Source organism: Hemiscyllium ocellatum, chromosome 33 (genome assembly GCF_020745735.1).
Source record: "Hemiscyllium ocellatum isolate sHemOce1 chromosome 33, sHemOce1.pat.X.cur, whole genome shotgun sequence".
NCBI lineage: Eukaryota > Metazoa > Chordata > Chondrichthyes > Orectolobiformes > Hemiscylliidae > Hemiscyllium > Hemiscyllium ocellatum.
Window position 1 is genome coordinate 5,761,815 of NC_083433.1, and position 26,804 is coordinate 5,788,618.

The 26,804-nt window shown below is 44.5% G+C and overlaps 1 protein-coding gene across 1 annotated transcript; it reads left to right on the forward strand.

Annotated features, from left to right (window-relative positions):
• The first annotated feature begins 568 nt into the window (after window positions 1–568).
• Window positions 569–26,804, forward strand: LOC132831475 (cathepsin D-like). Its single transcript, XM_060849638.1, has 9 exons — window positions 569–702; window positions 5,579–5,738; window positions 10,764–10,887; window positions 11,748–11,866; window positions 13,892–14,091; window positions 14,331–14,453; window positions 14,570–14,714; window positions 18,313–18,411; window positions 23,707–26,804. The coding sequence occupies exons 1-9, from the start codon at window positions 641–643 to the stop codon at window positions 23,866–23,868; spliced, it is 1,194 nt and encodes a 397-aa protein (XP_060705621.1). The 5' UTR covers window positions 569–640; the 3' UTR covers window positions 23,869–26,804.

The following is a 26,804-nucleotide window of genomic DNA, read 5'->3' on the forward strand; positions in this document are numbered from 1 at the left end:
AAGAAGTGGAGGGCTTTGAGTCCTTCGTGATGGGGGATGGAGGTGTACAGGGACTGGATGTCCATCGTGAAGATAAGGCGTTGGAGACCGGGGAAGCGAAAATCATGGAGGAGGTGGAGGGCGTGGGTGGTGTCCCGAACGTAGGTGGGGAGTTCTTGGACTAAGGGGGACAGAACCGTGTCGAGGTATTGGACTAAGGGGGACAGAACTGTGTCGAGGATTGATTTGACCAAAGGGCGTGTTTCCACACTGTAGGGAATCTAATCTAACCACTCCTGAAATACAAACATTCAGTTAATATTTCATAAAGTTTATTGCTTTTTAATCCTGCCATGCTCAGTACACTTTTAATACAAGACATGTTTGGAATGTGTACATTTAATTTTCAAACTTAAAACATTCTCTGGAGCACAAAATACAAACAACTCTCTGACCCAGTTCAGTCTCCTGATCAATCACATGATGCTGGAGGTCAGCTGATCACTCAGAGGACAGCCTTTCTATTGGTGAGTTCTGGTGATTGACACAAGCCACAGCCCAATCAGCATTCTGGCATTGAATCTAGAAGCTTCCTGCAGACACAGAGCTAGGAGAGTTTAAGTTGCTTGCTGCTGTTGGAGTGGATTAAAGTGTATCAGAAATGGGGTGGGTGCAAGTGGTTGTGTTTTGTGCATTGCTAGTTTCTTCTGATGGCCTTATCAGGTGAGTACAGACAGACCCATACCACTCTGGTGTCTGTGTAAGGGTTTGTTACAAATCTAACCTTCAGTAATTGTACTGTGTAGGAAGTGGTAACCTGGTGCTCTCTTCTCTCAGGGTGGTGGGAATGATGGTATTGAATGGATGGTTCTGTTTGAGTCAGGCCTGGACTTGAGCAACTCTTGAATAGGCTCCAGCTGGGCCTGTGTTTTTAATCACCCAGATGATGTCAAATGGCAGTGATCAGGGTGATGTATTTGAGCCACTTTCCTGTGGCTGTGGGTGTTAAGGTCAGCCTGTCCTGGGGATCTATAATAACACCTGTAAAGTGGCTGTGTGACTACTGACCAGTTTACCTGTAGAACAAAAAAGCTTGAAATTTTCATTGCTGACTGTCCCTCTGTTGCAGGCTTCAGTTTTTAATGACTAATTTATTTTGTTCCTTGTGGTTAATGTATTGCTGGAGTCGGTTACAGCCTGGATTCAAATTGAGGGGTAGAGGGGCTGAGATAGATGAACTGATATCTGGCAGTGGGTTACAGACTGGTGTGTATAATCGATGCTTTTGGGGGATTCATATATTAGATAATAGTTTAGATTAGATTAGACTTACAGTGTGGAAACAGGCCCTTCGGCCCAACAAGTCCACACCGACCCGCCGAAGCGCAACCCACCCATACCCCTAACCTAACACTACGGGCAATTTAGCTTGGCCAATTCACCTGACCCTATCTGGGAGTGTGGCACAGTCTGGAATCTGGTTTGTGAGTGAATGTTATGATACAATGTCTCTACAAATGACTGTGTGAGTATTCAATTAAAGCAGTATTGCATAAACTTCATTGTGTACAGACTGGAATGTGAGCAGAATTTGGCAAGATGATTTTTTTAAGGTCTGATTGTTTATAAAGGTTCCATTAACTGAACCTATCAAATGTCTCATTGTTGCCATTTCACCTTGAAGTTGAATTGAGCTCAAAGTCCTCCCTCTGTCTAACAGGTTTTCTGGATCCTGCAGTCTGTCTGTCTGTATCAGTAATTTATTATTCTACTTGGGGCAGTTTATGCAAAAGTTTTTGCACCTCTTATTCAAATTCCTCCTTTGACTTTACCCCTTTGCCTCCTTTAGGACTTGGCTTCTTGCACATTCTCTTTCCTCACTAGTGGGTGCTGTCAGCTGGTGAGGCCTTTACGATAGAATATCCTTCATTTGTTGCATGTACTCAAGTGCAGGAGTGCAGTGAAAAATTTACAATGTGCCTCTCATGGTGCTGTCTTGGGTACAAAGTACCAGGTCTAAATCATAGATACAAAAACAGAAATACGAGTTGCATTACCTTAGTGACTCAGTATAAGTTAGAAATAAGATGCAATTAAAAGGATAAATACTACAGTCAAAAATAAATTACAGATAAACTTCACGATGCAGTCTGCCTGTGCTGGACCCCAGTCCAAAATCTCTCTAGCTTGCTCTGTTCCAGTTCTCTGAGTTTTCCTTTATTTTTTTTAAGGCTCCAAACCTTTTATTCACTTCCTCATGCTGGATTTTTTTTATATAACTTGACATCTGTTCCAGTCCGTGCTGAAACATCTTGTGACTTTCCTCCTTCTGAACTGAAGAAAGTTGGGAGGGAATTCAAAAATGAAAATCTGTGTTCACTGGCAGAGGGGGCACCATGTTTAGGGTGGGGGTGGGGGGTTGGTCACAATAAACTAACCAGCAAAAAATCTCCTGGGAGGGGAGACTGATGTGGGATATTTTTGTGTGCGAAGTTGTTGCGATCAGAAACTTGCGAGTTCAAGGTAATTTAGGATGTATTATGGCAAAGGCAAAATATGTAGGGCTCTGGAGATCAGCTTGGGAGTGTTTTAAAATCATCAAAGGGTTAGCACAGGCCCAAATGGCCTTTTAAGAACTGTTGAGAGGTGGGAAATGAAAGTAAGTTGTCACCACCAAGGCTCTGAATGTGAGGGGGATCCCTGGGAATGTTTCTAGTTTTAGGGAGAATTCTGAAGCAACTTTTTTTTTCTGGGGAATTACCTCTGTCTTGGCCTGTTGTAGAATTGTGCCCTACACTGGTCCACTCTTTATTGTGTAAAATGTCACTATTTTTGCAAGGTCCAGAAGCAGGAAGTGAGCGCCCATCTGTGGTGAGTTGTTGCACCACTAAACCACAAACGTTGCAGCACACTGCAATGTGCAATTATTCATCTTTCTTTATTGGGGGAATGTGTGCTTCTTTGGTTAGGTCAACACTTAATGACCATCCCTAGTTGCCTTGTTGAAAAATATGGGGATGAGCTGCCTCCTTTAACTGCTGCAGGTAGACCTCCAATGTTCAGATTAGAAGTTTAGAATCCCAACAGTATGGAAGCAGGCCCTTCAGCCCAACAAGTCCACACCAACACTCCAAAGAGCAGCCCATTCCCCTTCCCCATATTTACCCTTGACTAATGCATGTAATACTATGGGCAATCTACCATGGCCAGCTCAACTGATCTGCACATCTTTGGAATGTGGGAGGAAACCGGAGCACCCGGAGGAAACCTACAGACACGGGGAGAATGTGCAAACTCCATACACAGTCACCCGAGGCGGGAATCGAACCTGGTGCTGAGGGGGAGCAGTGCTAACCACTGAGCCACCAGGCTGGCCCTAGGCAAGGAGTAGCAGGATTTTGACCGAGTGACAATGAAGGGACAGGGATATATTTCCAAGTCAGGATGGTGAGTAGCTTGGAAGGGACCTGCAGAAGATAGTTTGCTGCTCATAATTTTCTCCGATTGACCCTCTAGTCTCTCCCTAAGGAGCCCAAGCCTTTTCCAATGGGTGTGACCTCTGTTCTCTGCAGTTAATCTCTTTCTTTGGGCTATGGGAGTCACTGGGAAAGCTACACTTCTTGCCTGTCCCCTTGAATGGAATGGCTGTTTGGCCACTTCAGAAAGTGAAGTCAACCACATTGCTGTGGGTCTTGGAGTCACGTATAGGCCGGACAGGGTAAGGAGGGCAGATTTCCCTCCTGAAAGGATATTAGTGAACCAGATGGTTTCTTGCAACAATTGGTTGCCATGGACAGTAGTTTAATGGTCACGATCACTGAGATCAACTTTGTTTCATTAATTTTTTTTTGGTTTTAAAATCTGCAAGTGTTAGCTCTCAATTTTGTTATTGCACAAGGGCTTTTTACCCCACCACCAAATCACCTGTGATATTTTTCATCTATTATCTACCACAAATAGATTACCTGTGTTTCCAGGAGAAAGTGAGGACTGCAGATGCTGGAGATCAGAACTAAAAAATGCGTTGCTTATGCCCGAAACATCGGTCCTCCTGCTCCTTGGATGCTGCCTTACCTGTGTTTCCAGTTAGGCTGAGAAGGTGTGAGAGATAGCAGGAAAAGGGGAGAGTGCTAACTCCGAATGAGAGGCTCCTTAATCATTCCTCCCCTTGCAGTGCCCACTTCAAGAAAGGCATTGAGAGTACTAGTGCACAACATGTATATTGTCTTCGAGGATGAAAGTAGCTGTGAAAAAGGGGTGATCGTCCCAGACTTTAATTTTTTGCCATGTCCAGAAATGTTCTCTCACACGGCTGAACCTTTTCCCCTGTCACCAAATCACTGTGATGCTTTCTTTCATCTATTAACCAGTAAATTGTCTGTTGAATTCATGTGGAAATCCCAATAAGGGTAACGCAGACTGAGGGGATGGGGGTTATCCAGATTTTTAGAAAGTGTTATCTATCTCAGCTGAACAGCTTTCCCATCACCAAATCAGTGGCTTTTTGTTTCTAATTATTCATCAGTAAGTCACCCATGTTTTCCAATTGGTTACCTTTAATGCATTTGCACATAGTCAATGGAGAAAAGAAAGTGAGGGGGAAGGGGCATTTATGAATTGAATTTGAATTCTTACCACCTGCTGAGGAAGGATTTGAACCAATGACCTATTATTGGGCTTAGCCTATGGATTAAAAGCCCACTGATATTGCCACTCATTACCTGTCCCAACAGTGCAACCTCCAGTGTACTAGTGAAATAGCCTTATGGAGGAGGGGCTGGGTGACAGAGTAGGTCAGAGGTCCTGCATTGGGTGAAGATAGGATCTGGGTTCAGCTGTGAGACCTTTGTGGAATAGTTTATAAATTGTTTGTGGCTCTTGGTTTATATGGAAAGTTTTTGGCCTGTTCCCACTCTCCAGCTGAAATCTGTCAGAAGGTGGTGTAGAGTGTGACAATACTGTGGCTTTAGGGGATGTATTTTGTCCTGTTTATTTTCTTTTTAAGTGAAGGAGGGTTGAGAGGTGCCTAGTAGTCTATTCTGAGCCGAGGTACAGTCTTGGGTTTTTTAAAAATAATAATTGGAACAGTTGAAGCACCTTGAATAGGCGGGGTCAGGTTCCTACAGAACCAGGATTTTAGTTTTTTTTTTCAGTAGCAATTGCCAGAGTCTTGAAGCTGGATGTGGAAGCTGTTTTTACTCCTTCCAATTACATCTAAAAGTTGGGGTTTCTTTTCCTGCTGCACGGGTTGCATGTGAGACGATCTATTTTACTGAATTTGCCTTTGCCAAGGGTGTGATTGTGATGTTACTCTATTTAACTCCAAAATAGCAACCGTTCCAATAATCAAGTTTTCCAAGAGTTATTCCAATTTCTTATTGTATTTTCACTAGTGTCTGAATAAAGCATACTTTGCTTAAAGTTTGAGTATTTTGATCAATCGAATTGCATCTGGAACGCAACACCTTACCCTAGCCTTTTTAAAATAAGGCAGTTAGGGAGTGGACCCTATTCTCTGAATATATTGAGGTTTGGTCTGATCCATAGCAAGAGAGTTGCATGAAAGAAAAATGAATATTTCTGTTTTTATGCTTGCCAGAATTCCACTGACGAAGTTCCAGTCCATCCGAAGGGCACTGACTGAAGCTGCAGGTTCCATTGATAGCCTTGTTGCTGCTGGTGAACCCAGCCCTGACAAGTACACGGAATCACCTCAAAAGGAGGCGGAGACTCCCGAAATACTCACCAACTACTTGGATGTGAGTGTGATTGTCAAATCAGCCGCTTGCTCGCTCTCTGTCCTCTGGCGCTCTCTCACCTGTACCTGCCACATCCTGGTTGACCTATCTTGAAGATTTCCCCAGAGTTCCCTGTTCGGGTGGAAAGGCAGATTCATTTGCCCAAGTTCCGTTCTTGAATGTGCTGCCGATCTGAAGTTGCATGTTTTTAGATTAGATTACTTAGTGTGGAAACAGGCCCTTCGGCCCAACAAGTCCACACCGACCCGCCGAAGCGCAACCCACCCATACCCCTACATTTACCCCATACCAAACACTACAGGCAATTTAGCATGGCCAATTCACCTGACCCGCACATCTTTGGACTGTGGGAGGAAACCGGAGCATCCGGAGGAAACCCACGCAGACACGGGGAGAACGTGCAAACTCCACACAGTCAGTCGCCTGAGTCGGGAATTGAACCCGGGTCTCAGGCGCTGTGAGGCAGCAGTGCTAACCACTGTGCCACCGTGCCGCTCACTGGGGCACTGTTTGGGAACAGTTCCTGGTTCAGGTGTTGTCTCTGACAATGTAGCCTCACCTTGGGCAACCCTGCTGTGGAGTGTTGGGCTGAGGTGGTAATCTTTTTGGTTACTAGTTTCTGCTATACGGAGTCTGTGGAGAGGAGAGCATGGAGAAGCTGACTGAAGGGTACAACGAGACTTTCATTTTTAGAATTAGATCATGGAATGTGGGTATCATGGGCTGGTTGAGCATTTTATTCCTTTCCCACACCAGTTGCTGTGGAGAAGATGGGGTGAGCTGCTGCCTTGAACTGCTGCAGTTCATGTGGGTCAATCTACAGCACCATGCCCTTGGGGACAGAATTCCAGGATTTTGACCCTGTGACACTGAAGGAATGGTGATTATATTTCCAAATCAAGATGGTGAGGGGCTTGGAGGGGAACTGGCAGGGGCTGGTGTTCTCATGTATCTGCTGCCCTTATCCTTCTAGATGGAAGTTGTGGTCTGTTTTGAAAGATGTTGTCTAAGGATCTTTGGTGAATTGCTGCAGTGCATCTGGTAGATATCACGCACTGCTGCTACTGAGTGTCAGTGATGGATATGCCAGTCAGGTGGGTTGCTTGGTCCTGGATGATAGAGTTGTTTGAATGTTTGTGCTGTAGTCAAGCAAGTGGAGAGTGTTCCATCACGCTCCCCACTTGTGTTGAAGAGTTTGGTGCTGGAAAAGCACAGCTGGTCAGGCAGCATCCAAGGAGCAGGAGAGTCTATGTTTCAGGCAAAGCTATTCATCAGAAATGATGACTCTTCCCTCCTTGGCCTGACCAGCTGTGCTTTTCCAGCACCACACTCTCCAACTTTGACCTCCAGCATCTGCAATCCTCATTTTCTCCCACTCCTGACATGCCTTGTCTCCTCAATGCCTGTCCATGATCAACAAAAGGTGAGTTACACATGTCAGAATTCCTCGCCTCTGAGTTGCCTTAATAGCTGCAGTGTTTATAGCTAGTGTGGTTCAGTAAACCACAGATATTGGTAGTACCATTGAACATCAGGTAAGGGTTAGATTCTTGAGATAATCACTGACCCACAATCATGTGATGTGAAGAGTATTTGCCACCTATCAGCCCAAGTCTGGATGTTGTCCAGGTCTTGCAGCAATGAGATACAGGTTTGTATAGGACTGGATGAATGTTGACTGCTAGGATCAGTGGTTAGCACTGCTGCCTCCCAGTTCCAGGGACCCACATTCAATTCCCACCTAAGGTGACTGTCTGTGGAGTTTGCTCATTTTCCTAGTGTCTGTGGAGTTTGCTCATTTTCCTAGTGTCTGTGGAGTTTGCTCATTTTCCTAGTGTCTGTGGAGTTTGCTCATTTTCCTAGTGTCTGTGGAGTTTGCTCATTTTCCTAGTGTCTGTGGAGTTTGCTCATTTTCCTAGTGTCTGTGGAGTTTGCTCATTTTCCTAGTGTCTGTGGAGTTTGCTCATTTTCCTAGTGTCTGTGGAGTTTGCTCATTTTCCTAGTGTCTGTGGAGTTTGCTCATTTTCCTAGTGTCTGTGGAGTTTGCTCATTTTCCTAGTGTCTGTGGAGTTTGCTCATTTTCCTAGTGTCTGTGGAGTTTGCTCATTTTCCTAGTGTCTGTGGAGTTTGCTCATTTTCCTAGTGTCTGTGGAGTTTGCTCATTTTCCTAGTGTCTGTGGAGTTTGCTCATTTTCCTAGTGTCTGTGGAGTTTGCTCATTTTCCTAGTGTCTGTGGAGTTTGCTCATTTTCCTAGTGTCTGTGGAGTTTGCTCATTTTCCTAGTGTCTGTGGAGTTTGCTCATTTTCCTAGTGTCTGTGGAGTTTGCTCATTTTCCTAGTGTCTGTGGAGTTTGCTCATTTTCCTAGTGTCTGTGGAGTTTGCTCATTTTCCTAGTGTCTGTGGAGTTTGCTCATTTTCCTAGTGTCTGTGGAGTTTGCTCATTTTCCTAGTGTCTGTGGAGTTTGCTCATTTTCCTAGTGTCTGTGGAGTTTGCTCATTTTCCTAGTGTCTGTGGAGTTTGCTCATTTTCCTAGTGTCTGTGGAGTTTGCTCATTTTCCTAGTGTCTGTGGAGTTTGCTCATTTTCCTAGTGTCTGTGGAGTTTGCTCATTTTCCTAGTGTCTGTGGAGTTTGCTCATTTTCCTAGTGTCTGTGGAGTTTGCTCATTTTCCTAGTGTCTGTGGAGTTTGCTCATTTTCCTAGTGTCTGTGGAGTTTGCTCATTTTCCTAGTGTCTGTGGAGTTTGCTCATTTTCCTAGTGTCTGTGGAGTTTGCTCATTTTCCTAGTGTCTGTGGAGTTTGCTCATTTTCCTAGTGTCTGTGGAGTTTGCTCATTTTCCTAGTGTCTGTGGAGTTTGCTCATTTTCCTAGTGTCTGTGGAGTTTGCTCATTTTCCTAGTGTCTGTGGAGTTTGCTCATTTTCCTAGTGTCTGTGGAGTTTGCTCATTTTCCTAGTGTCTGTGGAGTTTGCTCATTTTCCTAGTGTCTGTGGAGTTTGCTCATTTTCCTAGTGTCTGTGGAGTTTGCTCATTTTCCTAGTGTCTGTGGAGTTTGCTCATTTTCCTAGTGTCTGTGGAGTTTGCTCATTTTCCTAGTGTCTGTGGAGTTTGCTCATTTTCCTAGTGTCTGTGGAGTTTGCTCATTTTCCTAGTGTCTGTGGAGTTTGCTCATTTTCCTAGTGTCTGTGGAGTTTGCTCATTTTCCTAGTGTCTGTGGAGTTTGCTCATTTTCCTAGTGTCTGTGGAGTTTGCTCATTTTCCTAGTGTCTGTGGAGTTTGCTCATTTTCCTAGTGTCTGTGGAGTTTGCTCATTTTCCTAGTGTCTGTGGAGTTTGCTCATTTTCCTAGTGTCTGTGGAGTTTGCTCATTTTCCTAGTGTCTGTGGAGTTTGCTCATTTTCCTAGTGTCTGTGGAGTTTGCTCATTTTCCTAGTGTCTGTGGAGTTTGCTCATTTTCCTAGTGTCTGTGGAGTTTGCTCATTTTCCTAGTGTCTGTGGAGTTTGCTCATTTTCCTAGTGTCTGTGGAGTTTGCTCATTTTCCTAGTGTCTGTGGAGTTTGCTCATTTTCCTAGTGTCTGTGGAGTTTGCTCATTTTCCTAGTGTCTGTGGAGTTTGCTCATTTTCCTAGTGTCTGTGGAGTTTGCTCATTTTCCTAGTGTCTGTGGAGTTTGCTCATTTTCCTAGTGTCTGTGGAGTTTGCTCATTTTCCTAGTGTCTGTGGAGTTTGCTCATTTTCCTAGTGTCTGTGGAGTTTGCTCATTTTCCTAGTGTCTGTGGAGTTTGCTCATTTTCCTAGTGTCTGTGGAGTTTGCTCATTTTCCTAGTGTCTGTGGAGTTTGCTCATTTTCCTAGTGTCTGTGGAGTTTGCTCATTTTCCTAGTGTCTGTGGAGTTTGCTCATTTTCCTAGTGTCTGTGGAGTTTGCTCATTTTCCTAGTGTCTGTGGAGTTTGCTCATTTTCCTAGTGTCTGTGGAGTTTGCTCATTTTCCTAGTGTCTGTGGAGTTTGCTCATTTTCCTAGTGTCTGTGGAGTTTGCTCATTTTCCTAGTGTCTGTGGAGTTTGCTCATTTTCCTAGTGTCTGTGGAGTTTGCTCATTTTCCTAGTGTCTGTGGAGTTTGCTCATTTTCCTAGTGTCTGTGGAGTTTGCTCATTTTCCTAGTGTCTGTGGAGTTTGCTCATTTTCCTAGTGTCTGTGGAGTTTGCTCATTTTCCTAGTGTCTGTGGAGTTTGCTCATTTTCCTAGTGTCTGTGGAGTTTGCTCATTTTCCTAGTGTCTGTGGAGTTTGCTCATTTTCCTAGTGTCTGTGGAGTTTGCTCATTTTCCTAGTGTCTGTGGAGTTTGCTCATTTTCCTAGTGTCTGTGGAGTTTGCTCATTTTCCTAGTGTCTGTGGAGTTTGCTCATTTTCCTAGTGTCTGTGGAGTTTGCTCATTTTCCTAGTGTCTGTGGAGTTTGCTCATTTTCCTAGTGTCTGTGGAGTTTGCTCATTTTCCTAGTGTCTGTGGAGTTTGCTCATTTTCCTAGTGTCTGTGGAGTTTGCTCATTTTCCTAGTGTCTGTGGAGTTTGCTCATAAATCCAAAGATGTGCAGGCCAGGTGAATTGGTCATGCTAAATTGCCTACAGTTAAGTGCGTTAGTCAGGTAAATATAGAGTAGGGGAATGGGTCTGGGTGGGTTACTCTTCAGAGGGTTGAAGAGCCTGTTCCCATACTGTAGGGAATCTAATCTGTTGATGGTCCCAATTCTGACCTTTCTCTGAGTAGAGGAAAGATCATTGAAGCGGTATCATTTGATGCAACTCCTGGTCCAGTATCACCCGGGACTTGTGCATGGAGGACTCGGCTACTTGACGAAACCGTGGTGGGGTGGGGGGGGGGGGGGGGGGGGGGGGGGGGGGGGGGGAGGGAGTGTGTGTGAGGCTATCATCTAGAATGCTACAGGGTGTCAGCTGGGTTTGAGTATTTGCCTACACTTTCACATGCTCGTTTTGTGCAGATTTCTCTCACCCAATGCTCCTGTCTTTCAGGCTCAGTATTATGGCAAGATTGGTCTCGGCACCCCACCACAGCTGTTCAATGTGGTCTTCGACACTGGGTCATCCAACCTCTGGGTTCCATCCTCCCAGTGCTCCTTTTTTGATATTGCCTGCTGTGAGTAAAGAGCAGGAGTGCTCCAATCAACTTTTTTTTTTAATATCTGCGATATTTGAGAAGATTTGTAACTTAGGTTAATAAGTCTGTGTAAATTAGCTTCTGAGCTTGAAGAAAACTTGCGGACCTTTTGAAATATCTAGCTGTCGGGATATGTACTTTGCTGCTTAAACCAGCATTCGCTCTTGATCTCTGGAATTCTTTGAAATGAGCTGCTACTTTATTTGGCCACCGCCTACACTGATCATAGGAAGCATTGGTTTGAGAAATTGTGGAGAGTGCTGAACAGTGTAGAGGGAGCTTTACTCTGTACCTAACTCTGTGCTCTCCTTGTCCTGGGAGTTTGGGGACAATATAGAGGGAGATTTTATTTCTCAGATTGAGTAGAGGGAACTTTATTCTGTTTTCTAACCCCAAGCTGTTCCTGTCCCTGGAGTGTTTGATAGGGGTGGTGTTGAGGGAGCTTCATACTTTATCTAACCCATGCCTGTCCTAGGGAGTGTTTGGGGACAATTTTGAGCTTGACTTTCCGTTAAGAGTAGAGAGAGCAATACTTCTGGTTTGTGTAGAGGAAATTTTACTCTGCGTCTAATTCTTGTGCTGCCCCGTGTCCTGGATGTGTTTAATGGGGAGCAGTGCAGGGGGAGCTTTACTCTGTATCTAACCCCGAACAGTCCCTGTCCTGGGAGTGTTTTGGGGACAGGGTTAAGGGAGCTTTCTTTTCCCGTTGGTTTAAGAGATCAAGGCAGCTTTACTCTGTATCTAACCCTGTGCAATGTGAGTGGCTCCCCTTGTACTTTGGGTAAAGAGCACCATGCCTGGGAAGTTCATGTGTTTGTGTTCTGTTTCCTCCTGTGTAGGGATTCACCACAAGTACAAATCAAGCTTGTCGAGCACCTATGTGAAGAATGGTACAGAATTTGCTATTCACTATGGCATTGGGAGCCTTTCAGGATTCCTCAGCCAAGATTCTCTAACGGTAAGTGCAGCTGATGCTACTATTGGGACAGATTGACCACTGCTTTGCCTAATCCAGTTGATAAGCATCTACAGCACCAGTCGTATTGAGAACCTGACATACATTTGACATCTTACTGATGTGTAAATCGGCTGACCTTTTTTTATTTATCTGTTCAGAATACAAAACTGGTCCATCTTCCCATCACGCGTCTTTAATTGGATGCTGACATCAACCCTACAACTGTGCGAAGAATTCCCTGCTCAGTCTGTCCTCCATCCTCTTTAATGTTCCTGTATTCTTGACCGATAATATGAATCGAGGAAGAAGTGAGGACTGCAGATGCTGGAGATCAGTTGTGTGGAGCTGGAAAAGCACAGCAGGTCAGGCAGCATCCGAGGTGGCACGGTGACAGTGGTGAGCACTGCTGCCTCAGTGCTAGAGACCCGGGTTCAATTCCCGCCTCGGGTGACTGACTCTGTGGAGTTTGTACATTCTCCCCGCGTCTGCGTGGGTTTCCTCCTACGTCACAAAAATGTGCAGGTTAGGTGAATTGGCCATGCTAATTTGCCCGTAGTGTTAGATGAAGGGGTAAATGTAGGGGAATAGGTCTGGGTGGGTTGTTTTGACAGGTTGGTGTGGACTTGTTGGGCCGAAGGGCCTGTTTCCACACTAATCCAATCTAATTGTCCAGTTTCAATGTGAAAGCAGGAGAGTAGACATTTCAGGCATAATCTCCATCAGGAAACCTTTTTTTATTTGACTATCTTGAAGATGGTAAATAGACACTAGGGCCATGGATATTGAGCAGCTTGACTGGAATTTGCTGCACGTTATCCTTCCCAGGCATATGTCATTCCAGACCCTTTTCAAAGGAAAAAAGACGTGATATTTTGAAGAGAAGCAAAATACATTCAACATTGGGAATAAAAACAGACAGTTAACATTAACTCCGTTTCTGTGTCCACCAACAGAGTTTCACCAACACTTTAGTTTCTGACATTGGGAAAGTGCTTCTTGACAATCTTGGGGTAGTTCAAAGCAAATGAAACACGTTTAAAATGCTATAATTGAGAAGCGGCGCTTGCAGTGGGATAGGTGCAAAGAAGATGTTGGCTGAGAAATATTTATTTCAGGGTAACAACAAAAAAAAATCCTTGCTCTTTGCATGGTAGCATTAAGTCCTTCAAGAGGCTTTGTGTAATCTAATGTTCTGCCTGTCTGAGGAATGTTTTAATATGGACGGTGTAGGGAGAGATTTACTCAACAAATGGAGCTTAACTGTGTATCTGTCCCTGTCCTGGAAGTGTTTGATGGGGGGATAGTGTAGAGGGAGCTTTACTTTTTCCTTCTGAAAGAGTAGAGAAAACTTTAAGAATACGGAAAGTTTTTTACTTTCAGTTTTGAGTAGAAGGTGCTTTAGTCTGTATCTAACCCTGTACTGTACAAGTCCTGAGTGTGTGTTTGGGGACACTATAGAGGGAGCTTTACTTTTAACGTTAAAATTTTTAGAGAGCTTTCTTTCAGTTCAAAAGAGTAGTGGGAACTATACATTCTGTATAAGAGTGGATTACTCTGTATCAAACCCTGTACTGTACCTGTTTGTTGCCAATGCTACGGAGTCACGGAACCAAATCTTTAAAACACTGTCAACATCACTTACTCCAATTAAAAGGGTCACCAACCCAAATAAAGTGTGGGGACAGATGGAGTGGTTCTCTGAATTAGCAAGTTTGAATTACTTTGGAGTTGGTCATGATGAATAAATGTGAATTTACCAATCCTCTTGCAAATCTGTTTCATCTTGAGGGCTCCAGTGGCCTGAGTATTGCCTTTTAATTGATTTAGAGCTGTCTCTTGCCTCTGTCTTCTGCTCCTGATTGCTATCCAGTGCCTCCTGCTGGAAAATGTTTGAAAGTCAGGTCTGAGTAAGTGCAGGCTGACTGGCCCTGTCTCTCTTCCCTGCCCTATTCTGAACATGAGTCCCACTTGTGCTCAGGAGAGCTGTAATCTTGTTTGTTGCTTTTGATTTTTTAAAATTTATAGATTGGTGACATGGTGACTCCAAAGCAGGTTTTTGGGGAGGCGGTTAAACAGCCTGGAATTGCATTTGTTGCGGCAAAATTCGATGGGATCCTCGGCATGGGCTATCCCACGATATCTATCGATGGTGTCCTGCCTGTCTTTGACAACATGATGAAACAAAAGCAACTGGAGAAAAATATCTTCTCTTTCTACCTGAACCGGTGAGATCTGTGTGCGCGTGCTTTCTCTCCCTCTCTCTCTCTGTCCTGGCCCCTCTGTCTTTTTTCCCCTGGCTGCTGAGCCCCTTGACACATCTTGATGTACTGTTCCACTTCCCACTCACTCCCCCACTGATTTAGTTTTTCACCCCCTCGTGTATTGCGAATCTATTCACCTCTGCCTGTGTTTAAAAATGGTAATTTTGTGCCGTTTCTAAGCTGCTTTCTGTTTGTGTTTTGAGGAATGTGAGTACACAGCCTGGAGGGGAGCTGCTGCTGGGAGGCGTGGATTCTAAGTATTACACTGGAGACTTTCACTATCTCAATGTCACTCGCCAAGCCTATTGGCAGATAAAGGCTGACCAGTAAGTGCACAGCACCTTTTCATAACCTTGTGGAAGGATTTTTTTTAAAAGAAAAGTTTCAGATTTTGTTTTGTTTGTTCCTGACCCAATTCTTTTTCTCTTGCTCTTTACCGTAGGGTGACTGTAGGAAATCAGCTGACCCTGTGTAAGGACAGTTGCCAGGTGATAGTGGATACTGGAACGTCACTTATTGTCGGGCCAGTGGAGGAGATAAGAGCTCTTCACAAAGTTATTGGAGCCATGCCTTTGATTCGGGGAGAGGTGTGGATGCAATTTATCTCTGATCAATAACCGCTTTCTTCATATAGCTCCTGCAAAGTAATGAAATGTCTAGAGTGGCTTTATGTGAGCAGTTTCAAACCAGTTTGGAAACTCTTGTGCAAAATAGTGGATAGAGTGCATCCTGAAGACACTCCGTGCTGAATTGCACCATCGTTGAGATCTACTGCTTAGAGAAAAGGCCCTTTTGGCCCATCGGTTGTACACCAGTCAAAAAATGAACACCTCACTATTCAACTCTTGATCTTGCAGCATTTAGTTGTCACAGTGACACATTTTTTAAATGTTAAGTTTCTGTCTCTACCTCACATGCAGTGAGGTTCAGATTTCCACCACCCTCTGGGTGAAAAATATTTTCCTTCACATCATCTCTTAAACCTCCTGCCCCCTCACTTTAAGTCTATGCCTGCTTCCCCCGTCCAGTTGTCCATTAATAGAAAAGTTAATGGAAAGAACAGTGGATGTTGTAAATCAGAAACAAAAATGAAAATTGCTGGAAAAGATCAAGTCTAGCAACATCTGTGGAGAGAAAGCTGAGTTAACATCTTGCGTCGAGTGACCCTCATGGTCCTGAGGAATGGTCACTGGACCCGCAACTCTGCTTTCTCTTAGCGGATGCTGCGAGACCTGCTGAGCTTTTCCAGCAACCTCTATAAAAGTTTCTTGTCTACCCTATCCGTGCCCCCTCTTTCTCCTCTGCTTCAAGAGAAACAACCCCAGTCTATCAATCTCTCATCACTGAAATTCTCCCATCTGGCAACATCCTGGTGAATTTCTTCTGCTCCCTCTCTAGTGCTGTCCTATACCCCTCGTGTTGCAAATACAAAACCTTCATCAGTCTGAAATTCCACCTCACTGACAAGTTAATAATTCCCTGTTTTTTTTTGGTAGAGTGAGAGTCAGTGCAGGGTGAGGATGGAGTTTGCCTCAGGAGCTTTGATCCTCCTCATGAACCTAACTCACTTCAGACTGCCAAAGAGCTCCTTCACCATTTGTGTAGTTTGGTATGATTGTGTATTTCTTCTCCGTATAGTGAGATGAGGGCTGACAATGGGAGTTTGAGATACGCTGTGGACACTTTTTAATAGGAGCTGTCTCGCAGCACCAAAGACCCAGGTTTGATTCCATCCTTGGGTTACTGTCAGTCTGTGGCATTTGCACATTCTCCGTGTCTGCATGGGTTTCCTCCCACAGTCCAAAGATGTGCAGGTTAAGGTGGATTGGCCATGTTAAATTGTGAACAGTGTCCAGGGATGTGCAGGCTAGGTGGATTAGCCTTGGAAAATGTAGAGTTATGGAGGGTGGATCTGGGTGGGATACTGTTTGGAGGATTAGTGTGGACTCCGTGGGCTGAATGGCCCGCTTCCATATTTGGGTGAGGTTGCAAAGACATGACCTTCATGTTGACCTCTGCAGGTGTGGGCACTGAGTTTGCGCCATGGGCATCACTCTGCACCATGAGCTGGCCATCCAGAACACTGAGCTAACCAACGACATTTACAGGGCATCCTTGTGTGGGGGCCATGCAGGTATTCTGATTCCAGTTTTAGTATATGTGCTGCTGAAGTTGGTACTGTAGGGATATGAGCAGATGGACAGAGCTGGCATCTGGCATGGAGATGTACAGCATGGAAACAGACCCTTCGGTCCAACCCGTCCATGTCGACCAGATATCCCAACCCAATCTAGTCCCACCTGCCAGCACCTGGCCCATATCCCTCCAAACCCTTCCTATTCATATACCCATCCAAATGCCTCTTCAATGTTGCAATTGTACCAGCCTCCACTGCTTCCTCTGGCAGCTCATTCCATACATGTACCGCCCTCTGTGTGAAAATGTTGCCCCTTAGGTCTCTGTCATATCTTTCCCCTCTCGCCCTAAACCTATGCCCTCTAGTTCTGGACTCCCTGACCACAGGGAAAAGACTTTGTCTATTTATCCTGTCCATGCCCCTCATAATCTTGTAAATCTCTACAAGGTCACCCCTCAGCCTCTGACGCTGCAGGGAAAACAGCCCCAGCCTGTTCAGCCTCTCCCTATAGCTCAGATCCTCCAACCCTGGCAACATCCTTGTATATATTTCTGAACCCTTTCAAGTTTCACAACACCTTTCCGATAGGCCTTAGAGGCTCCAGGAAGTTGAGATTAACTTCTCGGAATGCTGCAAGTGCAACAGTGAAAACGCAATTTTTTTTTTTCTTAACACTTATTCATTTATATACTTTTTAAGGAGTCCTTAATATTAACATTGGATTTCTTTACATACATAAATAAATGTTAAGGAAAACAAATCTGTTTTTACTGTTGCGCTTGCAGCATTCCCTGAAGTTAATCTCAACTTCCTGGAGACTCTAGGACAGAGCTGGGATCCTCAGTCTATCTGCTCCAATCCCTACAGTGCAAATTGCAGAAAGATGCACTTGGGTAATTAGAATATTTCCATTCGCTTTCCAGTTGGTTTGGAAACACATTAGAATGGGTGTGCTTGCTGATGTAATGATGGAAGTGAGCTTTTTCAAAGCTTGGGGGGGGGGGGGGGGGGGGTGTCAAGAGATGGACATAATCGGTTCTAGCACCTTGTACCTCTCAGGGTCTTCATTTCAGATGAGATACTAAATTATGGGGTATTTGCTACCTAAAGGGACATAAAGGATGCCACCGACACTATTCAAAGAATTTCTGACCAAATTTATTCCTCCATGAACTTCTAAACCGTTATTTGGTTGTTTTTTTTTTGAACTTTCCTGTTAGTTCACTCACAGGAAGTTCCCACTGAGTTCTGTATTCTCAACTTTGCAGAAGTACTTTTTGTTTGTTAGTTGTCCCTTCTATTTATTTATTCATGGGTTGTAGGCGTTGGTGGTAAGGGTAGCATTTATTTCCCATCCCTAATTACCCTTGACAGGCCACTTTCAGAAGGTGGTTAAGAGATGGCTGTGGGTCTGGAATCATGTAAGCCAGACTGGGTAAGGATGGCAGATTTCCTTCTGAAAGACAGGAGTGAGTCAGATGGATTTTTACAACTGAGACAATCTTTATTTCAGATTTATTGATTTTTAACTCTGATTTTCCTTGTAGCCGTGGTGGGATTTGAGCCCACTTTCCCGGGTGACTAGCCCAGTGATATTTCCGCTACGTTGTGGTCTCCCCACCTTATTTCAGAAATGCTTCATAGGCTGCAGAGCTGGGCAGCACGGTGGCTCAGTGGTTAGTACTGCTGCCTCACAGCGCCAGAGACCCAGGTTCAATTCCCACCTCAGGCGACTGACTGTGTGGAGTTTGCATGTTCTCCCCGTGTCTGCATGGGTTTCCTCCCACAGTCACAAAGATGTGCAGGCCAGGCAAATTGGCCATGCTAAATTGCCCAGTGTTAGGCAAGGGGTAAATGTAGGGGTATGGGTGGGTTGTACTCCGGTGGGTTGGTGTGGACTTGTTGGGCCGAAGGGCCTGTTTCCACACTAATCTAATTAACAGGAGCGGTACTATAGAAATGAGTTTTTTTTTCTTCTGGCCACGGTTACTGATGTGGCTATACTTTATCTGAAACTTGCTCTGACAATTGATGTGAATTCTCCACAGTACCTGATCGACTGTGCGAAGATTCCCAGTCTGCCTGTTGTCACCTTCAAGCTGGGCGGTAAAAAATTCACCCTGACAGGAGAGCAGTACGTGATGAAGGTGAGTGAGCTGCTGCCTTTCACTGGTGGTCTTCGTGGTTTGACATTAATCAGCAACTCTGAAAGCAAGTTAGTAGCTCTGCATTTGGCACCTGTCTCTTTTTAAGAAAGAAAAGGGCTTTGAAGTCTCTTCTGGAGGACTGTGTCCAGTTCTGGTCGCCCTGATATAGGAAGGATGTTATCAAACTGAAGAGGTTCACTCGGATGTTATTAGGAATGGAAGGTTTGAGTTTGAGGAATGGAACAATGGCTGGCTAGAGTGTAGGAGGTTGAGAGTTGACCTTGTATAAGTTCACAATATCATGATGGGTATAGATAGTTATGGTAGCTATCTTTCCTCTAGGATGGGGGATTTCAAGACTGAGGACACATATTTAAGGAGCGACTTAAAAAAAAATGAGGAGCAAATCTTTACACGGAAGGTGGTTTGTTAGGGTTTCCAAGACCCTTGGATAAGGGCATGAAGAGGAAAGGTTTGAAGGGATATGTGCCAGGAGCAGGCAGTTGGACTAGTTTTGTTTGGGACTATGGTTGGCATGGGCTGGTTGGACCCAAGGGTCCGTTTCTGTGCTGTATGACTCTGACTCTATGAAGCATCGCATCCAACAAGTCACCCCTGTCATATGTGATGGACATGTTGTCCATGATAAAGCAGCAATAAGGGGATGGGTGGCATCTTGGTGAGCTCATTGGACTCCATCCAAGGCTAATTGTGATATGGAGGCAAGGGTTGGACTGAAGTGGACAAACTCAGGAGTCACATGGCACCAATAGGTCAGGTGCCACCGAGCAATGCTCCAATACCTTGTGATTTCACAGCAACCAGTTGGAACATAACCTGGTCATGTGACTTCTGACAGGATAATCATAGGAACAGGAGTAGGACACTTAGCCTCTTGAGTCTTCAACCATTCTGAGATCATGGATAAGCTGTGGCCTAACTCCATACATGCCTTTGGCTCATATCCCTTATACCTTAACAAAATTGATCTATCTTTGATTTTAAAATTGGCAGTTCATCTAATATCGACACATGGAAAAAAAAATTCTAAATCTCTACCTTGAAGACTTTGAGGTATCACCAAGAAAAGACAAACCTCTCCCATCCTTTGTGTGGTCTAGCCCAAATTCTCAGACTGTGTCTAGTTCTAGAATTTCTAACCTGTAGAAATGATTTCTCTTTATCTACCTTGTCTTTTCTTGATGACTTTTTGGTCAAACCACTCATTCACTCCAAGTTTGAGAAAGTAGGGCTAATTTCTTTTTCACAAAAGAAAAACCCCAAAGAACTGAGGATGCTGGAAACAAATTACTGGGAAAATATCTCACCAGGTCTGGCAGCATCTGTGAAAAAAGTTAATGTTTCAGTGACCCTTCTACAGACCAGTTTTTTTTTTCCAGCAATTAGTGATTTCTATAACCACCTCATAACTTAACCCCTGAAGTCTTGTAATCTTCTTCCTGAAGAAGGGCTCATGCCCGAAACGTCAATTCTCCTGCTCCTTGGATGCTACCTGACCTGCGCTTTTCCAGCAATACGTTTTCATCTCTGATCTCCAGCATCTATAGTCCTCACTTTCTCCTGTCAATCTTGTAAACCTACATCATACTCTCTCTAAGGTCAGTATATCTTTCCTAAGGTGTGGTGCCCAGATTTGCTCAATGCTCCAAGTGGAGTCTAACCATGGTCTTGTAGCAAACCTCTTCATCCTTATACTTCAGTCCTATGGATATAAAGACCAGTATTGCATTGCCCCTTTAAAGGACACCTGTCCAAACCTCACCGTAGCAAGTGGTGTGAACTTTTAAGTTCAATTTCTAAATAGTTGGAATTGAACACTGGCCTACTCCTGTTTCTATGATTTATGAACATTGACACATTGTCTGCTCCGATTTGGCTGGAGTGTTACTATGCCAAAGCACTGGGGAGTGATAGGCTTCCCAAATGCCAGGTAATTCCAACCAACCAGCACCCTTTCCTCCTGTGGTATAAATTTTGTTTTGAAGCTTGCTATTCTTGTATCTGCCCTGATGAATTCATAACAAAAACTTTGCCATCTAGTCACCTTTTCAGCATAACTTAAGAATTTGTCACCCTGCTATAGGAAGGGTGTTAAACTATAAAGGGTGCAGAAAAATGTTTACAAGGCTCAAACTAGGGGGTTTGAGGCTGGATAGACTGGACACTTTTTTTTTTCTCTGGGCATCAGAGGTTGGGGGGGTGACCTTTTTTTTTGTTTGAGGTAAAATCACGAGGAGCATAGTTTAAGGTGAATAGCTAAGGTCTTATTCCCAGGGTAGGGGAGGCCAAAACTAGAGGGTTTAAGGTGAGAGGGGAAAGATATTAAAAGGGACCTGAGGGGCAACTTTTCCACTTTGGGTGGTAGGTGTATGGTATGAGCTCCCAGAGGAGGTAGGTAACGGTTAGAACATTTAAAAGGCATTTGGACATGTACATGGATAGGAAAGTTCGAGAGGGATATGGCCTAATGCAGGCAAATGGGGCTAGTATAACTTGGGAAACCTGATTTGGTGTGAATGTGTTTGACCAAAGGATGGGATGGATTTATCCTAGGATTGTCTGGGAAGCAAGGGAGATTGCAGAGCCTTTGGCTTGATCGTTGTCGTCATTGTCTACAGGAATAGTGCCAGAAGACTGGAAGATAGCAAATGTTGTCCCCCTTCTTGAAGGGGAGTAGAACCAGTGAGCCTTACTTTGGTTGTGGACAAAGTGTTGGAAAAGGTTAAAGAGGATTTATAATCATCTAGAAAGGTATATGTTGATTAGGGATAGTCAACACCGTTTTGTGAAGGGTAGGTTGTCTCTCAAACCTTCAGCATTCTTTTGAGATGGTGAGCAAACAGGTGGTTGAGGGTAAAACGGTTGATGTGGTGTATATGGATTTCAATAAGGCATTTAATAAGGTTTCCCCACTGTAGGCTGTTGCTGAAAATATGGGAGGCATGGGACTGAGGGTGATTTTAACAGAGCGTCAGAAATTGGCTCGTTGAAAGAAGACAGAGGGTGGTTGATGGGAAATGTTTATCCTGGAATTCAGTTACCAGTGGTGTGCTGCAAGGATCTGTTTTCAGGTCACTGCTGTTGGTCATTTTTTTTAATATAAGTGCTGTGGATGAGGACGTAGTGAATTTCAGATGACACTAAGTTTGGTAGAATTGTGGGTAGTGATGAAGTATGTCGTAGGTTACAGTGGGACATAGAGAAGTTGCTGGGTTTAGAGGTGGCTAATGAGGTTTTTAATGTGGAATAGTGAGGTGAATCACTTTTTGGAAGGAACAACAGGAATACAGAGTATTGGGCTAATGGTAAGATTCTCGGTAGTGTAGATGTGCAGAGAGATCTCTCTTCTTGTACAGAGATCCTTGAAAGTTGCCACAGAGGTTGATGGGTGTGTTAGCTTTTATTGGTAGAGGGATTGAGTTTTGGAGTCACAAGGTCATGCTGCAGTTGTGCAAAACTCTGGTGCAGCCGCACTTGGAGTATTGCGTCCGTTTCTGGTCACTGCATTATAGGAAGGATGTGGAAGCTTTGGAAAGAGTTCAGAAGCTATTAACTAGGATGTTGCCTGGTATGGAGGGAAGGTCTTATGAGCAAAGGCTGAGGGACTTGAGGCTGTCCTCATTAGAGAGGTTAAGAGGTGACTTAATTGAGACATATAAGATAATCAGAGGATTAGATAGGATGGACAATGTTTTTCCTCTGGCTAGCTTGAGGGGACTTAGCTTTATTAAGGGGTGATGGATATAGGACAGATGTCAGAGGTAGTTTCTTTTACTCTGGTGTGGAATGCACTGCCTGCAACAGTAGTAGACGTGCCAACTTCAAGGGTATTTAAGTGGATAGGCATATGAATGGAATAGTGTAGGTTATGTGGGCTTCAGATTGTTGGACTGACCTGTGGAACCATCAAGGGCCAAAGGGCCTGTACTGTGCTGTAATGTTCTGTTTCTGTACTGTATAGTGCTGGTTCCAAGGGCAATGTTGCCTGGGACACTGGGATAGGTCCCTTGTGCTTCTTTCAACTGTTTCGCAGCAGTTCGTCACTCAAATGGGCTGAAATGGTTTCAGTTTCATGTCTCCAGTTCAAGGGCTACACCTCCAGCTGCCCTGCACTCCTTTGGTACTGTCCTGGGAGTGTGGTCCTAGACTAAGTACACAACTTCAGGAGCCTGTATTGACTTGAAAGGGCGAGTGCCTTTTTTTTTTGGCAAAACAAGGCAGACAAAGTGAAGGAATGCTGGATTTATTTAACATCCAGTTTGTGCCTGTTTAGTCAGTGTGCAAAATGACCAGTGACTGAAGGATGGCACACTTGGTTAGCACTGCTGCCTCACAGTACCAGGGACCCAGCCTCAGGTGACTGTGTGGAGTTTGCATGTTTTCCCTGTCAGTGGTTTTCCTCCATTTCCTCCCACAATCCAAAGATGTACAAGTTTGGTGGATTGGCCAATTAAATTACCTGTAGTGTCCAGGGATGTGCGGGATTGATGGGCTAGCCATTGGAAATACAGGGTTACTGGGATAGGGCAGGGGGCTAGGTCTGTGTGGGATGCTCTTGAGTCTCTGTAAACTTAATGGGTCAGGTATTTATATTCCATCCCTAGTTTGCCCAGAAGGCAACCACATCCCTGTGGGTCTCTAGTCATGTAGACCAGACTAAGGCTGGCAGATCTCCTATCTTTAAAGGGCATTTATGATCCAGATGGGATGTTTATTAGCCTGGCATTTTGAAGCTAAGATTTTCTGTGCATTCAAAGCTCACCATGTTCCATGGTAGGATTCAGACTCTCTCTCATCGTAGAGGTTAGAGTTCTGAGTTGATCGTTCCAATGATGGCACCATTATCCTGTTGAACCTCCCCTGCTTTCACTTGCGTGTCCTACCTCCACTAGTGGCTTTTCCTAATAGGAGTGACTATTTCTTATTCACTGAGATTGATCTATGATTATAATCCCCTCTTTTTAAAAAGGGGGAAAAAACAGAAGTTACTGGAAAAGCTCCACCGGTCTGGTAGCAACTGTGGAGAGAAATCAGTTGACCTTTTGGCTCGAGTGACCCTTTCTTGGAACTGAAGTGTGGCCTAACTAGGGCTTATGGACTTGCAGCTCTATAATCGGAACTGAGGAAGGGTCACTTCATCCAAAACATTAACTCTGATTTCTCTCCACAGATGCTGCCAGACCTGCTGAGCTTTCCAGCATCTGCAGTTCTTTCGGTTTCCCTGGTCTTCACTAACTTTTTTTTTCCCCTCCCCCCTGTCTTTTCTCTCTGCAGATCAGCAAGTTTGGCCAAACTATGTGTCTCAGCGGATTCATGGGCATGAACATCCCTCCTCCAGCTGGGCCACTCTGGATTTTGGGCGACGTTTTCATTGGCGGCTATTACACAGTCTTCGACCGTGCCAGTAATCGCGTGGGCTTTGCTGAAGCTGTGTAGCATGTTCTCCAAACAGAAGGGGCATTCGCCCACACCATGTCCGGGACAATGTCCCTTTCCCCACTTTTATTTTTTCTTTTTAAATTTGCGTGGGCCTGATTTAGGAAACTGTAAAGGAAATTGATGTAGCTTATTCCTTATTGACACCCCTGCTTAACCGTGACCTGACTACAGTTCTGTAACCCTTGCCTTGCTGAACGAACACCACCTTGGTATGTTTGTGCAGTTGTTCTTTTCTCTCTCAGTAGAGCGGAGGTCTAAGCTGGTTTGCCAGGGGGTTTTAAGCAGTAATGTGATTTTTCTGCCCCAAAACTGCCTCTGAAATCATGAGATTTCAAAGCCCCTTGCATTCTGATCCTTCAGTGAAAGTGCAGACTCCTCAGTGCTCTGTAGCATTATCCCTCTGGGTTCTGAGGAGCTATCAAGGTCTTTTGAGGACCCACTTCATTCTGTGTGTACAGGGCATCACTTTGTTACTATCTTGGACTGATACCATCTTTGCCCAGTGACACCCATGTGCTTATTTGCTCTTCCATTTGTTCAGAGATGTCTATTGGTCACCTCATGTGGGTTGTCACAATAGCAGCTTGGTTTTGGACTGTTCAATATGTTCAGCTCCCTGGTTTGGCGGGGGGGGGGGGGGGGGGGCAGCGAGAGTGGACTGTAGTCAGTTTATTCCCACTCATTCTTTGTTAGGAGAGGGTGAAAATATTTGTCCTGAGTCAGAATTGGGTCCCGTAGACTTAAGCAGTTGCTTTGCATATCAGGTTTCTGTCAGAGTTTGACAAAGCAACAGGGACTCCCTCTTGTTTTTAAAACCGATGAATGTAAATGCCACATGAAGGATTAGTTAGGTTAATCATCCCAGCCATACTGTTACACCCTGCTGTGAGAGAGATAATGGACTCTTCTCTCATCCATTCTATCTTGTACATCTCTAGAAGCTGCAACTTTGATCAATCACTTGATGATACAGACCTTGAAATGTCACTGAAAAGTGAGGCATGTTGCCACATCAGGGCAAATGCAAGATGTCAAATTTTCAAACGGTCGTAATAATTTCTTCTTCAGATTTAATGTTGGTGCAGTTTGTGTTGCTTTCTCCCACTGCAGGTGTTGCTTTTCCCTACAGTGTATGTAGTTTAACGTTCTAGTGTTCTGACTGTTGGTTTAAAATGTGGCACTTTTGCATTTGTCTCGATCAGCGCAAGGTGAAAAGCTTGGGCAATATGCCTACCTCTTCAGTAATAGCTTACTTCCTTGGTCCTTCTATTGAGTGGCTTAGGCCATGACTACTTCCTTCACTGGCTCTTGCTGGTCTCCTCCTCCCTCATCATTCAGTGGCTCATTACAAAAGGACTATCTTCAGGGTCTCGGGGACCCTGGTCTGTGGGACTCCTAGCTGTTTGTTCTCACTTTGTTATTGACAGTACTGAATGAAGGGAAACGAGATGTGACTTCACCCAATGTAGAAAATCTGCCTGAGAATTTCACTACGTGTTAACCTGAGGTGGGGTGGTGACCAGGGAGGGAGGGGAGTTGGTAACTGGTGGGGAGAAGGGGGTTGGGCGGGTAGTTTGATGACCGAAAGGTTGGTTTGGTGGGTGAAGAGAAAGGAGGGGGTTTCACTGACTGGTGGGGTATTGAGGAGCAGGGGTAGTTTGGTAGTGACTGGTGAAGCAGTAACTGTCTAGATATCTCCAACCGTGCACACTGTATCACAGGCTGTACTGGGTTTAGCATAATCCCTATTCAAAGTTTGAGAGAAGATTTGTAGCTCGGGTGCTCGTTGTTGTGGTTCTGTTCGCCGAGCTGGGAATTTGTGTTGCAGACGTTTCGCCCCCTGTCTAGGTGACATCCTCAGTGCTTGGGAGCCTCCTGTGAAGCGCTTCTGTGATGTTTTTCCTCTGGCATTCATAGTGGTTTGTCTTTGTCGCTTCCGGTTGTCAGTTCCAGCTGTCTGCTGCAGTGGCCGGTATATTGGACCCAATATACTGACCACTGCGCTTCACCGGAGGCTCCCCAGCACTGAGGATGTCACCTAGACAGGGGACGAAACGTCTGCAACACAAATTCCCAGCTCGGCGAACAGAACCACAATAATCCCTATCCTCTGCCAGTGAGCCACATTCTAGTCATAGATACTAACAGGCAGGTCTGTCTTGCTGAATTAATTTAGGACATGGGGAGGAAGACTAAAAGTACAGAATTATACCCAATCATCTGCCTGCTAGTCAGTCGCTGCTGAGCTCTCCTTGTGATTACAGGCAGTTTCTTATTTTGCTCAGGGCTGTTGTAGTTTTGAACAAACAGCTGGCTCTGGATGCTGAGGTAATGAGCTGTTTCATGGTGGGAGTCCTGAGGAAAAATTTGAAGCAGAATTAAGGTTTTTTTTAAATGAGTGGGGAGGTGTGAACTGAAATGTAGCAATAATTGAGTTGTGCCACTAGAGGTCAGTGTAGAGCAACTCCATTAAAACTCTCTCCTACTTCCAGCGTTGAACTACTGCCCTAGAATATACAGGGCAGAAATGGGCCATTCAGCCTATCTGGTCCATGATAGCACTTTTATGATTTGTGTAGACCTTGTATGTTTTATCCTACTCCTCCAGCTCATTTTGTTCCCACTCATTGTTGTTTTCCCTTCAAATCATCAGTGAAATCTCAAATATTCCTTGTCCTAGTGAGTACTGTGTCGAGTTTGAGGTATCTCCTGAATTCCCTGATGGATTTGTTAATGACCTATCTTATTTATCATCTAGTTTTGAATTTCCCAACAATGGGAAGAATCCTGTTAACCTTTTATCAAACCCCCTCATAATCTTGAAGACCTCTCAAATTAGCTTCTGCCTAATGTAACAGCTAGGAGGGACAGTGAAGTTCTAAAATAAATTAAGTTTGTTGGCATGTATTTACAAATAAAAAAAAATAATTAAT

Bases quoted from the DNA above. Each gene is read 5' to 3' on its own strand.
- LOC132831475 (XM_060849638.1), top strand. From the start codon at position 641: ATGGGGTGGGTGCAAGTGGTTGTGTTTTGTGCATTGCTAGTTTCTTCT. The intron at 5,739-10,763 runs GTGAGTGTGATT...CCTGTCTTTCAG, and splicing joins TACTCACCAACTACTTGGAT to GCTCAGTATTATGGCAAGAT. The intron at 14,092-14,330 runs GTGAGATCTGTG...TTGTGTTTTGAG, and splicing joins TTCTCTTTCTACCTGAACCG to GAATGTGAGTACACAGCCTG.